The sequence below is a fragment of the Antennarius striatus genome, chromosome 13 (assembly GCF_040054535.1).
Source record: "Antennarius striatus isolate MH-2024 chromosome 13, ASM4005453v1, whole genome shotgun sequence".
In the NCBI taxonomy this organism is placed as follows: domain Eukaryota; kingdom Metazoa; phylum Chordata; class Actinopteri; order Lophiiformes; family Antennariidae; genus Antennarius; species Antennarius striatus.
Window position 1 is genome coordinate 21,815,540 of NC_090788.1, and position 12,867 is coordinate 21,828,406.

Sequence of the window (12,867 nt, forward strand, 5' to 3'; positions counted from 1 at the left end):
AGTGATGTTTTAAGGGCTGCACTGGGAAATAACACTTCAATCCTGACGTGCAAAGATATAATTAAGACTTTATTCACATTTTCAACAAATTCCAGTTGAAAGACTTGAAATAATTTCTTTGATGGCAGATGGTTGTGTAATTGTGCAAGATAGTGACGTTAAGCAAACACAGATTGTCCATGGTATAATTAATAGGACCCAATAAGTATTTAACTGATACACAAGAGCACAATTCTATCATGATTCACCCCAGGAACATATTCATGCATGTCGTCCCCTCACAGGACCACCAGTAGACCAGCACTCATGGAGCCGTTCATCTCAGGCAGAGGTCTCTAGAATTTTCTCTTGGTGTTGATCAGAATGTCTCTCTGCAGGTTGAACTCAAGACTTCCTGTTCTGCTGCCTGGGGGGTCGGTGACCAGAGTCAGTTTGTTGAACACTCCTCGACCAAAATAGTCAGCCACCACCGAGAAACCGTCGTTGGAGCTGCGTAGCTGCAACCATTAAAGAAAAGACAGATTAGTGACAGCATTTCAAACATTCTTTTAATCAGGTTAACTTGTAGAAAACAGAGCGAGACAGCAGCATGAAGACAAAACACATCATGTGTGATATTTCTGAAACAACTCTGACTCTAGAACAGGTGGGACGCTGTAAGTCAACAACCTACAGGTGGATCTAAGCTGTGGTTTAGGTGGTCAGAACATCATCCACCCTCTGGAGGCTGTGGTCGAACCCAGTTTGTTTGTTTCTCCATACACTACAGGTGTGTTGCGAAAGACACTGAACGATTTACTCCCTCAGCACATAAGGACTGCCTGCTGCTCCTCACATTGAGCACATGCTGAGAATAACGTCCTGACACTGAACTATGTGTAATTCAACAATGTGTGATTGTATAACGTAAACCCGGATGTAGCAGCAAAGCTTCTCCAGAGTTTCTGCTGTGTAGAGGGGGAGTTCTGTTACCTGTCTGTTAAAGTGATCGTGCAGGTCGCGTTTCTGGTCCTGTGCACGCAGCATGTCCATGACTTTACGGTTTTCTGGCGTGCAGGTTGGGCATTCGGCTTCACTGTCAGCGTAGCTTTCAAAGCAGTGCTGGTGGAAGGAGTGGCTGCACAGGAAGTGGACTGACGGCAGCTCCAGGGGGCTGTTGCACATGTTACACTTCGTCTTCTGGAATATCTTGGCGCTGTGTGAACACATTGGGTTAAGTTTTCTGTAACACACACTGATCTGTTGTCACCACTACTGGCCCAGGGGCAACAGTGGCTGTAACAGACAGAGGCAACTATAACAGTCACAAAGTGAAGATGATAAACCTGCAGGAAGAGGCTGGTAGAAGTTACACTAAAACCCTTTGGACTGACACACACTACTGTTCAAAAGTTTGGAGTCACTTAGAAATTCCCTTATTTTTGAAAGAAAAGCACTGTGAAGATAACTTTAAACAGGAATACACTCCATACATTACTAATGTGATAAGTGATTATTTTAGCTGCAAAAGTCTGGTTTTTGGTGTAATATCTACACAGACACAGTATATAGAGGCCCGTTTCCAGCAGCCATCACTCCTGTGTTCTAATTGTAAATGTGTGTTCTCACTGCGTCAGAAGGCTAATGGATCCTTGTGCATTCATTTTAGCACCACTGAAAACACTCCGCCTGCTTAGAGAAGCTATAAAACTGACCTTCCTCCAGTTTGTGGAGCATCACATCGGTGAACGCTCCAAATGACCAGAAAGAACTTTCACATGAAACCCAACAGTCTGTTCTTGTTCTCGACATGAAGGCTGGTCCACGTGAGAAACTGCCAAGAAAATTTCCTACAACGGTGTGAACGACTCCCTTCAGAGAACACGGGTTCTAACCAGTAGAGGAGGAGCTGGAGACGCTGAACAGCTGATCCAGAGGAGAACATCACAATCTCAGGTTTGACAAACAGAAACAAAAGGAACCAGCGTCAACATCTGCGCTGAAGGGGCAACTCCAGGATGTTGTCCTTCAGGGCAGAGAAAAAAGCCACGTCTGAGACCGGCCAATGAGAAGAAAGAATTCATCTGGACAAAAGAACTCAGACTGAAACAGAGAAACACTGGAGGAAGAGTGGAGGACGGAGTCATCAAAGTCTGAGGTGTTTGGATCACAGACCAACGTCTGTGAGGACGTGTCTGAGGCCCCCTGACAAGCATGGTGGGGTAACTGATGGTCTGGGGCTGCTTTGGTGCTGGTGGGGGTAACTGACAGTCTGGGGGGGTTCCATTGGTGCTGGTAAAGGGGGTGTTGAATGAGGAAGGCTATCTCTCCATGACTGGAGTCAGTTCCATCCTACAACAGTACAATTGCCCCAGAGGGGCTTCTAGAGGCATGGGTGAAATTTCTACAGATTACCTCAACAAATTACCAGCCAGAAGTTCAAAGGTCAAAGGTCTTCAATGCTGCAAGTGGAGGTTCTTTGACAAAAGTTTGAAGGAAAGAATTGTTTCAGATTCAAATGATTATTTCTGACGTTGTCAAAGCCTCCACTGTATTTTCTGTTCATTTTACAACTCATGGTGGTAAATAAAAGTGTGTTCATGGAGAACACTAAACATGTGAACGGTGGTGTGTTAATCCTGGTAAATGTAGATTTTTTTAGCAAATGTCACGTGACCCACCTGGTTTGGAGCTCCTGGATCTCGGAGCGCAGGTGAGCAGTCTCTTCGCGGTACTGACGGATCTTCCGTCCGTCGTCCTCGATCTGCTGACTCTCCCTCTGCAGTTTGCTGATCAGGTAGTCCTTGATGACGGACAGCGTAGCTGTGGAGTTGTGTGCCAGTGTCTGCACCACTGGGGGGTACAAAAACACAATGACAGCTTAACACAAAGCTAACAACACCCTACTAGTTTAGAGAGACATCAGCCGTGTCTACTGGTGACCTGTGTGATCAGAATGGAACACGGCCTCACTCACCCAGGAGGGGGGGCATCAGGTTGTTCTGGTCGATGTGGTGGAGAACCTCGCTGATGTAAGCCTTACAGTCCTCTTCCTTCCTGGCGAAGTACCCCAGAGCCTGCTCCCAGAGACACCCCTCCTGGTCCCCGTAGCGCTGACAGGCCTCGATCACTTTACCGTACTCCTCGTTCTGCATGTGGTAGTGCATGATCTGCTGATAGCTGTGAGAAACACACCAGACCCAGTTCACCATTAGTGACGTTCACTGTTCACACGTGTTCAATCACACCCATCTCAACAGGAACACACACTGCAGAAAACACAGCTGGGAGCTGCAGTGACGCCTCAGACCAGATGATTATGTGTGTTCCATCCTCTAGAAACAGAATGAATGAAGCTCCCACACTCAGGAGCTGAACACGAAGTCATTGGTTCACCTATGAATAATGACATACAACATGAATAATGACATACAACATGAATGATGACATACAACATGAATAATGACATACAACATGAATAATGACATACAACATGAATAATGACATACAACATATGAAAAATGACATACAACATATGAAAAATGACATACAACATATGAATAATGACATACAACATATGAAAAATGACATACAACATATGAATAATGGCATACAACACAAAAAGATGAAAAGAACTGCTAATCCAACCTGTTAAAGGTGAAATCTTCTCTGGCAGCTACAAGCTAACAGTGTTAGCACGTCAAGAACGGCTCATGACAGAATCTATTGAACACACCACCCAAACTGTCATTGGCTCACTGCTGCTGGAGGCTGTCAAAGACAGCAGAGTCTCTGTCACATGGAACTACACTTTCAGTGGGGATTTACTCCACCTCACAACACTGCAACACTTCTCTGTGAAGCTCCACAAACATGATGAACAAAACCATTCCGTGTGGAGTGCTCCTGAATCATCACAGACAACACTGACTGGCCTGAGGAGTTCCTGCCTGTGACTCTGGGCTCGTCCCTGACTTTAAACATGGAGGACAGAGGTGGAGAACGTGGAGATGTGATGTGAGGCTGTGCTCCTCTGCTGACATGTTTCCATGTATTGTGTCGTCATCACTTACAGTTTGCCCTTCTCATACAGATACAGGATGCCTTCCTTGAAGTTGTGCATCTGGCAGAGGACCAGCGCTTTATCGAACACCGTGTTGTCGATCCTCAGCAGGAACACGACTTCCTCCTGCAGGACCTTCTTTCTCTGCCAATCAAGAAGCAGAGCAGCGCTTGTTTCTAATGTTTGTCTCCTGAACACCACACACACATCACGCAGGTAGTTCCTTCTGACTCACCTCAGGGTCCTGTTCGTGTGCCCAGTCCTGCAGCCGGAGTTCCAGCAGTGTGTCGTACACCCCCTGGGGGGAGTGGGGGTCCACCTCGATCATGTGTTCCAGGAAGGCTTTGAGCTCCCGGGGGTGGTTGGCAAATATTGGGATGAACTCCTCAGAGTTGGCCTGAAATGTGACAAGAGATTTAGTTTCAGACGGTTTGTGTTCTGATCGTCCTCATGGATCTCTCAGGCTGTCCTTTACGTCTATAGGCAGCCACTGAGTGAAGCGATCGTTCAGAGTCCCTGACCTTACTGACCCGCCCTCGGTCCAGGCTGGCTCTGTCAGCGTCTCCACTGGGCTGGTAGTTGGTGCACAAGCCCTTCAGCAGCAGCGTGGTGCCTTCAGGAACGTGGTGCATCAGAGTCTTGCCGTAGCGCTTCATGTTGCTCTCAGCTTGGTCAAAAGGCAGACGTCCGATGTAACGCAACCCTTCCTGATAGTTCTGGAGGGAAACAACAAGAGATCATGAAAAATATCCCATTTAAGATGTCTGGATGAACATTATGCTCAGAAACACTGAAGAACTCCACCCTGATTGAGATTCAGGGGTCAGAACCATTCAGGTGTTTGCAAAGACATGACAGTGTGTAGGCACCCCAGTTCTGTCTCAACAAACTTTAACATTTCATATCATTAGAGAACAAAGCTACAAATAAATTGATCCCCTTTTCTTTACCTTCTAGACACACGTCATACAGTTGTGTTCAAAATAATAGCAGTCCAACATGAATAACCTGTTTTTGGTAGAAATTATATCACTGCACGGCAAATTATTTACCAGTTGCTGTAGTAGGGTCATAGAAAACCAACAGAGCCAACATTCATGATATGTATGCTCCCGAGTCTGTGTCATTGAATAATGAATTGAAGGGGTGTGTTCAAAAAAATAGCAGTGTGGAGTTCAGTTAGTGAAGTCATTCAATCTGTGAAAGACCAGGTGTCAACCAGGTGGCCCTGATTTCAGGATGAACCAGCACATGGTGCTCATGTGTTTCTCTCTGAAAACCTGAGAAAAATGGGTCGTTCCAGACATTGTTCAGAAGAAAAACAGACTCTGATTAAAATGTTGATTAATGAAGGGAAAGGGTATAAAGAAGTACAGAAAATGATGGTCTGCTCGGCTAAAATTATCTCCAGTGCTTTAAAAATGGAAGCAAAACCAGAGAGACGTGGAAGACTACCATTGGAATGGATGGAGGAAGAGCCAGAATGGTGAAAACTCAGCCAATGATCAGCTCCAGGATGATCACAGACAGTCTGAAGTTACCTGTGAGTACTGTGACAATTAGAAGACACCTGTGTGAAGCGAATCCATCAGCAAGAAGCCCCCGCAAAGTCCCACTGTTAAACCCCCGCAAAGTCCCACTGTTAAGAAAAAGACGTGTGATGAAGAGAATACAATTTGCCAAAGAACACATTGGCTGGCCAAAAGAGAAACGGAGAAACATTTTGTGGACGGATGAGAGTAAGATTGTTCTCTTTGGGTCTAAGGGCCACAGACAGTTTGTCAGATGACCCCCCAACAATGAATTCAAGCCACAGTACACTCTGCCCTATGCTGAAGAGGAAATGCCCTTGAAATGGGTGTTTCAACAAGACAACGACCCCAAACACACCAGTAAGCCAGCAGCTTCTTGGTTCCAGACCAACAAAATTAAAGTCCTGCAGTGACCAGCCCAATCACCGGACCTTAATCCGATAGAAAACTTGTGGGGTGACATCAAAAATACTGTTTCTGAGGCAAAACCAAGAAATGCAGTTTTCAGTTTATACAGTAAATATTTGAGTTTGTAAAGTAAAATGCAGACACTGCTATTTTTTTGAACAGCCCAGTGTTCATTTTCTTCATTTTTTGTAAAGTTATTAAAGAATTTCTGCTTTTTTCTTCATGTTTTGATTTAGAATATAATGTGCAGTGTTCCCAATGTATGGGAATAAAGACAATTATAAGGATTTTGGGCTTTACTCAATTTTTGAAACCGACTGCTATTATTCTGAACACAACTGTATGTTTCCCACAGATGATTTCTGTTCTCAGATAGTAAAACATTCTCTGGAGAAAACCAAAACTTTATTAGATACTAAAGGTGGAGGTTTGAGGATATTCTTTGTTCTACCTCTGCATCACCTGGAGGACATTTACCTTGAGATCTTCCAGCTGGATCTTCAGGTACCATTCATGATGCATGTGTTTCTCTGCCAGGAAGACGGCGTGACTGTGGTAGCCAGCCTGCCGAAGAACCTTGATGGCGATCTCCACGTCAAAGTGGACCTCACTTTCACTGCTCTGTTCACATACAGAGTAGTAGGACAATAGTGCTAAATGACCCACCCATGAAAGAAGGCCCATCTGCTGTCTGAGGGCAACAACTTCATGACTCATCAAAGAAGGTTAAAATTGACTCCGAGTCCCTTTCCCTTAGCATTTGACCCACTGTTAGAACTCGGTTATCTACCTTAATGAACTCCTCCAGCTTGGAGCTGTCCTTCAGCTTGGTGTAACAGTTGAGCAGCAGTGTGGTGTGGTCTGCGTTGGCCAGTGACTGTCTGTGCAGGGCCTGCAGGTACGCAGTGAGGTTGTGGATCCTCTGAGCATCAAGGAACTTCCTAATGACATAAGACGGCTCCAGTTTCCCAATGGTCCTGTGGGAAAACAGCCATGCATCAGCCAATCAAAAGAGACCGACCAGCAGACCACTTTCCAAAGGCCAGTCAGTTGCCATGGTTACTATAAAATGATTTAAAAGTTAGCATAGCTGTGATACTCATCTCTGACCAGCTGAAGGTAGGGTTAGTAGGTGGGTTAGGGTAAGGGAGTGTCTACTAATGATGAACTGCTGGATGGGTTAGGGTCAGGGAGTGTCTACTAATGATGTACCGGATGTACTGCTGGATGGCACCGTCGTGGTCTCCCTTGAGGTAAAGGTGGTCCCCGTACTGCCTGAAGATCTCAGACAGCCCATCACTATCCAGGTGCTGACTCTTAGCCAGGTTTATAGCCATCACAAACAGGTTCTTCTTAAACAGCATCTGGAAAAAGCAAACCAGTAATCCCACTACCTGATCCGGTGTTCTTAGTTACCTGATCCAGAACAGACCACCGCCTGAGCACTGGTTCTCATGACTGCCCTGTGGACTCACCTCCAGTTTGGTCTGAGTGTCCTTCTCCTGGAGAACAAACATCTTTCCATCTCTGGTCAGGATGTAGAAGGAGCCCCACTCTGCCACCACGTCAATGACGTCGTCAAAGGTGGAGCTGTAGGCGATGAACTTGTTGTCCAGGTCGTAGACAGTCAGGAGTTGTTTCTCCGATGAGGAGTTCTCCCTGCTCCCAAAGGCGGCCCTGAGCAGAGACAGACAGACTGGTTTCACTGGGGTGACTCCAGTAACCACTGAACTAAATGTGGGATAGAAACGTTTTAGTCCGTCAATGAAATCAGTTGGGCTAGTTGTTTACATACAGTCATCACGTATGAAAAGCTGAACTCTATGCTGATGACTCCGCTATCGTCAGAGACCCAGAACACACGGTCTCTGCTCTGACTGGACAGCAACCAGCTAAACAAGTACTGCTGCACCCCAGTGTGGCTGATGCTGCTGGCTTGTGTTTGTGTGTGTGTGTGTGTGTGTGTGACACACTGCGTTCGTGAGTCACAGCTGCTTATCTTTATTATTATCTCCTGACATGACAGAAGATAATTAGTTCATTAACACTGTTTTTCCACACATCCAAATGTGGAGAATGAAAAAGTGAATGTGATGTTAACGACAGAGCCAATCGATTATTAGTAGGTAACAAAGTTACCTATAATAATCGACACAAGAGGCAATTTCTACTGCTTCAGGAGAACAAATGAGAATCGAAGTTTATTTCCTACACAAGAAGTAATCTGCAGTAATCTGCAGCCTAGGTGTAGCATCTACATCTAATTTCATTCTCTTCAATCTCTTTTTGCTCATCTCAACCAAAGTGTCCTCACAATACACACAGCAAGGTCACCACAGAAGGTCGGGTCTGGTCACTGTGGAACTCTGAGGAGCTGGAGGTGAGGGTTGGGTCTGGAGCAGCGCTGTGGACTCTGGGCATGTTTGACCGTCTAATGAAAACCACCGTCACCACCATCTCAGGGGGTGCCTCCACCCTGTTAACTTGCTCCATCATTATTTTATATCCACCCCACTGAACACACACTTGTTTTTATTCTCCGTACTTGTTGGGTGACTTTGGGTCCTTGATGAGTAGAAACAGATACCCCCGGTGCCAGTGGGCCAGCAGCTTCTGCCCGTCGAAGGCGAAGCAGGGCCCCCGCTCATCAGGCTGGTACAGGTACACACAGTCATCTCCAGCAACAATGAACTGGGAGTCCTGGGAGGGGTCTGCCAGGGAGGAGCAGCGCAGAGCACAGCCGTGAGTGTCCAGCTCCACGTGAGGATACTCCTTGATGGACAGGGTGTAGCACTGAGGAAGAGGAGGAACGTCACACAGTTACCAACTCAACAGATAAACTGAAGGAGACTGGGGGGGGGGGTGCAGGTCTTACGTAGACTTTCTCCAGAGTGGCAACAAACAGGTGTGTGACCTTTGCCACCTGGCGAAAGGCGAGGCCGGTGACGGGAATGGTTCCCTCGTGCAGAGTCAGAGTCTTACTGTGACGATCTCTGGTGATGTCCCCTTTGGTCAGAACCACGCTGCCATCGGTGAAACCTACAGTCATGTCCAACAGGGAGAAGATACCTTCATCACGTTAGTCACATAGCCTCTGGTCAGCCAGCCTGCAGAGCGTCTCCATCTCACCAATGGCCATGAAGTTGAGGTTTTCGTGGACACTCAGGCACGTAACTTCAGTGGGTTTGTTTCCAGGGATTGCAGGAAAAATCCTGGTGCAGAGTGGATTTCCACTGTCCCTCTTGTCCAGGTTCCAGACCTTCACCTGACAAAAACAAAACCCAGACATTTATGAATTCAAATGGATTCAAACACCGGTGTGACTCTGTTTCCAGCCGGAGATGTGTACACACACCAGAGGGTTGATTCCAGGCTCATCCTCCCCCACTGACACCAGGATGCTGTGCTGCTTCAGCTGGTACAGGTGCGTCACCTGAAGCTTGTAGGCCTGAAACGATGTCAGCTGCAGGGAACGTGTTAACAGCCAGATTTTACCATCAATATGTGACGGCCTGAGGGTTAAGGATGATTGTACGAATTTCTCACTCTAACTATAAAAACAGATACTGATACAATGAAGGTAATATATATCTATTGTGAGATTTCACAAGCGGCCATTCCACAGTTTAAAAGAATCCTTTCACTAAACTTTAATAACGCAATTCTAGTAAATACTATCTAAGAGCCAAATTGTCTTGAAGGAGAATTTGGCTTTTAGTTGTATTTTAAGTGATTTAAAAGCTTTTTATGTAGTTTGTTTTTGTCGTGTTTGACCTTTTATTTAACCTATTTGGTCACATTCATTCACTGGAGGCGAGTTGGGTCATCTGGTTACTAGATGACCCTCCTAAACATGAATGAAGTCATGCTAACCCCTAACCCAAACCCTAACCCTCCTAAACATGAATGAAGTCATGCTAACCCCTAACCCTAACCCTCCTAAACATGAATGAAGTCATGCTAACCCCTAACCCTAACCCTGACCCTCCTAAACATGAAGTCATGCTAACCCCTAACCCTAACCCTCCTAAACATGAATGAAGTCATGCTAACCCCTAACCCAAACCCCCAGATAGTATGACGTCATATTTAGGAGGTTAAAGGGTTAATAGCAGCATCGCTTTGACACAACATCCATACCTGAGAACACCGTCAGCTGCCTGCTCGGGGCCCTTTATTAGATAATAATAATAACAATAATAGTATTATTATTACATCATTTTGTCATTAGATCATATTATTATTATTTTCTCTCCTGCATTCGTTACCAGACTGATAACAGCTGATGTTCTACTGAAGGGCTTTAATGTAGGGACGAGACGGTTAGCCTCAACGTTAGCGTTAGCATTAGCTTTATCGTTAGCCTACCAGTCAGTGGTCAACAGGTCAGGTTTCGGGTCTCGGTCCAGTCTCGGGTCTCGGTCCAGTCTCGGGTCTCGGTCCAGTCTCGGCTCTCGGCTCCTGTTCCGGATACGGAAGGGATGCTAACTCCAGCTAGCACTGTGTCAGCAGCTCCACTAGCTAATCATCACTAGTAGCTCCATTAGCTGATAACCACTAGCTAGCTCCACCAGCTAATGATCCCGTAGCTCTTAAAGGATATCACCCAGAACCACGTGACCCCGGCCGGAGTCACAGGTGGAGATTCCGGCCGGTAGATCGAAGTTTTTCCCGGTGTCCACCGGATCCCTGACCACGTCTCTGTCAAAGAACACGAACCTCCTCCACTGCAGGAACGCGGCCATCTTCCTGAGGCTGGAGCGAGGCGGAGTCATGTGACAAGAACGTCACATGACGTTCTTCCTCCTCCCTCCACCAATGAAAGACCGTTCATTCATTCATTTTCTTACCGCTTTATCCGCTGTCCCTGGTGGGGACTTGAGGTCTGACCCAGCTGACTGAGGGCGTGAGGCGGGGGGAACTCTGGGCGCGACGCCAGTGCACCGCAGACCTACAGACACACACACACACACACACACACACACACACACACACACACACACACACACACACACACACACACACACACACACACACACACACACACACACACACACACACACACACACACACACACACACACACACAGTCAATTTTGAACGGCCAATTACTGTGAAGTTCATGTTCCTGGGGGGGAGCCGGAGAACCCGCAGAGCACCCCCCCAGACACTGGGAGAACACACAGAGAACTCCACACAGAGCGGGACTCGAACCCGGAACCACCTTGCTGTGTGGGGACAGCGCTACACACTGGACCACCGCTAGCGGGAGACCAGCATCACCCTAATCACTGCTCCTCACTGCCCCTAACCTCTAACCTCTAACCCTAAATTAACCCCTATCCTCTAACTCAGGGTTAGAGGTTAGGATTAGGGCTTAGGGCAATTGGCCGTTCCAAATTGACTGTGTGTGTCTGTAGGTCTGCGGTGCACTGGCGTTGTGCCCAGAGTTCCCCCCGCCTCACGCCCTCAGTCAGCTGGGTCAGACCTCAAGTCCCCACCAGGGACAGCGGATAAAGCGGTAAGAAAATGAATGAATGAACGGTCTTTCATTGGTGGAGGGAGGACGAAGAACGTCATGTGATGTTCTTGTCACATGACTCCGCCTTGCTCCAGCCTCAGGAAGATGGCCGCGTTCCTGCAGTGGAAGAACCCTAACCCCTAACCCTAACCCCTAACCCTAACCTCGACCCTAACCCTAACCTCGAACCCTAACCCCTAACCTCAAACCCTAACCCTAACCTCTAACCCTAAGCCTAACCTCGAACCCTAAGCCTAACCTTGAACCCTAACCCTAAGCCTAACCTTGAACCCTAAGCCTAACCTTGAACCCTAACCCTAAGCCTAACCTTGAACCCTAACCCTAAGCCTAACCTCGAACCCTAAGCCTAACCTTGAACCCTAACCCTAAGCCTAACCTTGAACCCTAAGCCTAACCCTAAGCCTTCATTCCAGCACCTGTGTGTGTCGGAACCGGACATATGGACCCGTCTCATCCTGTCTTCATTCAGAATGTCGTGATACAGAACAGCTGTGCATGTCTGACCTAGATCCACCACCAAGTTGAACTCTGACCCCCAACAGGCCCCCCCACCCCCATCCTCCTTGTGTCAGTCTCATCACTGTAACACCAAGGTCCCTGAAAGTAGTAGATATTAACAAGAACCAAGGCAGTCACAGAGTGCAACATCACATGACACCCCTGAATCAAAAGTGTTACCCTGACCTACTTTCATAGATCAAAATTCAAAGCTAGTGCTCTGACCTACTGTCATTGATCAAAGCACTATCTTTGATCTATGGTCTTACTCACACTGGCCTTCTCCCTTGTCTTTCCATCTTATCCAGTTCCTGAATGTACAACAGTTGAACTCTGACCTTGACCTAGTTTTCTCAAGGTCAAGGTCATCCTCTCATTTTCATCCCCTTTGCTGCCTGAGTCATGTGCTTTTTGTTTCATCCTTCTATCAGCAACGGTTGTGAAGATATTTGGTGGACTAACGGACGGACGGACACTGACATTACATCACGTCTTTGAAGCGGGATGGAAAAACTTTCCTGATAGCAAATCTGGTGGTTCACATATTAAATGAGGAAAATTTATCCAAGGAAAAACTTTTCACACAAAGGTAGTAGATAGAATTTTAATGAGTGTTCAAGAAGTAATATTTGCGTCAGCACAAAATGTAAAAGGATTAATAATTGTATCAGCAAACAGTGTAATGACATAAGAGTTGTGGGTATGAAGGGTTACGAAGGAGTGGACTGGTATTAATGGATCCCCTACTAAGCAGGGTTTCCAGTAAGGCAAGACTGCATTCAACAACTGGGCTGTCCAAACCAACACAAACCTGTCTTGATGGTGATCTGCACTTAAATTAACATG

The 12,867-nt window shown here is 46.6% G+C and overlaps 1 protein-coding gene across 3 annotated transcripts; it reads right to left on the bottom strand.

The window, feature by feature from the left end:
- Positions 1–56: 56 nt before the first annotated feature.
- Positions 57–10,742, bottom strand: vps11 (VPS11 core subunit of CORVET and HOPS complexes). Of its 3 annotated transcripts, XM_068330378.1 has the most exons (17): positions 10,351–10,572; positions 10,123–10,154; positions 9,338–9,445; positions 9,112–9,247; positions 8,858–9,021; positions 8,528–8,775; positions 7,458–7,659; positions 7,195–7,346; positions 6,773–6,959; positions 6,460–6,603; positions 4,564–4,758; positions 4,278–4,439; positions 4,053–4,186; positions 2,957–3,159; positions 2,661–2,832; positions 973–1,195; positions 57–497 (listed from the first exon to the last, which is right to left on the bottom strand). In XM_068330378.1, exons 4-17 carry the CDS (start codon positions 9,119–9,121, stop codon positions 336–338), a joined length of 2,358 nt encoding a protein of 785 aa, XP_068186479.1. In that variant the 5' UTR covers positions 9,122–9,247; positions 9,338–9,445; positions 10,123–10,154; positions 10,351–10,572; the 3' UTR covers positions 57–335. The 3 variants fall into 3 exon arrangements, with proteins under 3 accessions (XP_068186479.1, XP_068186477.1, XP_068186478.1); XM_068330376.1 differs by lacking the exons at positions 10,123–10,154; positions 10,351–10,572 and adding an exon at positions 10,582–10,742 and having other exon boundaries at positions 9,338–9,482; XM_068330377.1 differs by lacking the exon at positions 10,123–10,154.
- Positions 10,743–12,867: the final 2,125 nt, after the last annotated feature.

What these genes read in the sequence shown, in the direction of transcription:
- vps11 (XM_068330376.1), bottom strand. Translation starts at nt 10,727, where the DNA reads ATGGCCGCGTTCCTGCAGTGGAGGAGGTTCGTGTTCTTTGACAGAGAC. An exon ending in CACGTGGTTCTGGGTGATAT is followed by an intron (nt 9,483 to 10,581) that starts CCTTTAAGAGCT and finishes GCCGTCACATAT; the next exon opens with TGATGGTAAAATCTGGCTGT. An exon ending in CCTCAACTTCATGGCCATTG is followed by an intron (nt 9,022 to 9,111) that starts GTGAGATGGAGA and finishes ACATGACTGTAG; the next exon opens with GTTTCACCGATGGCAGCGTG.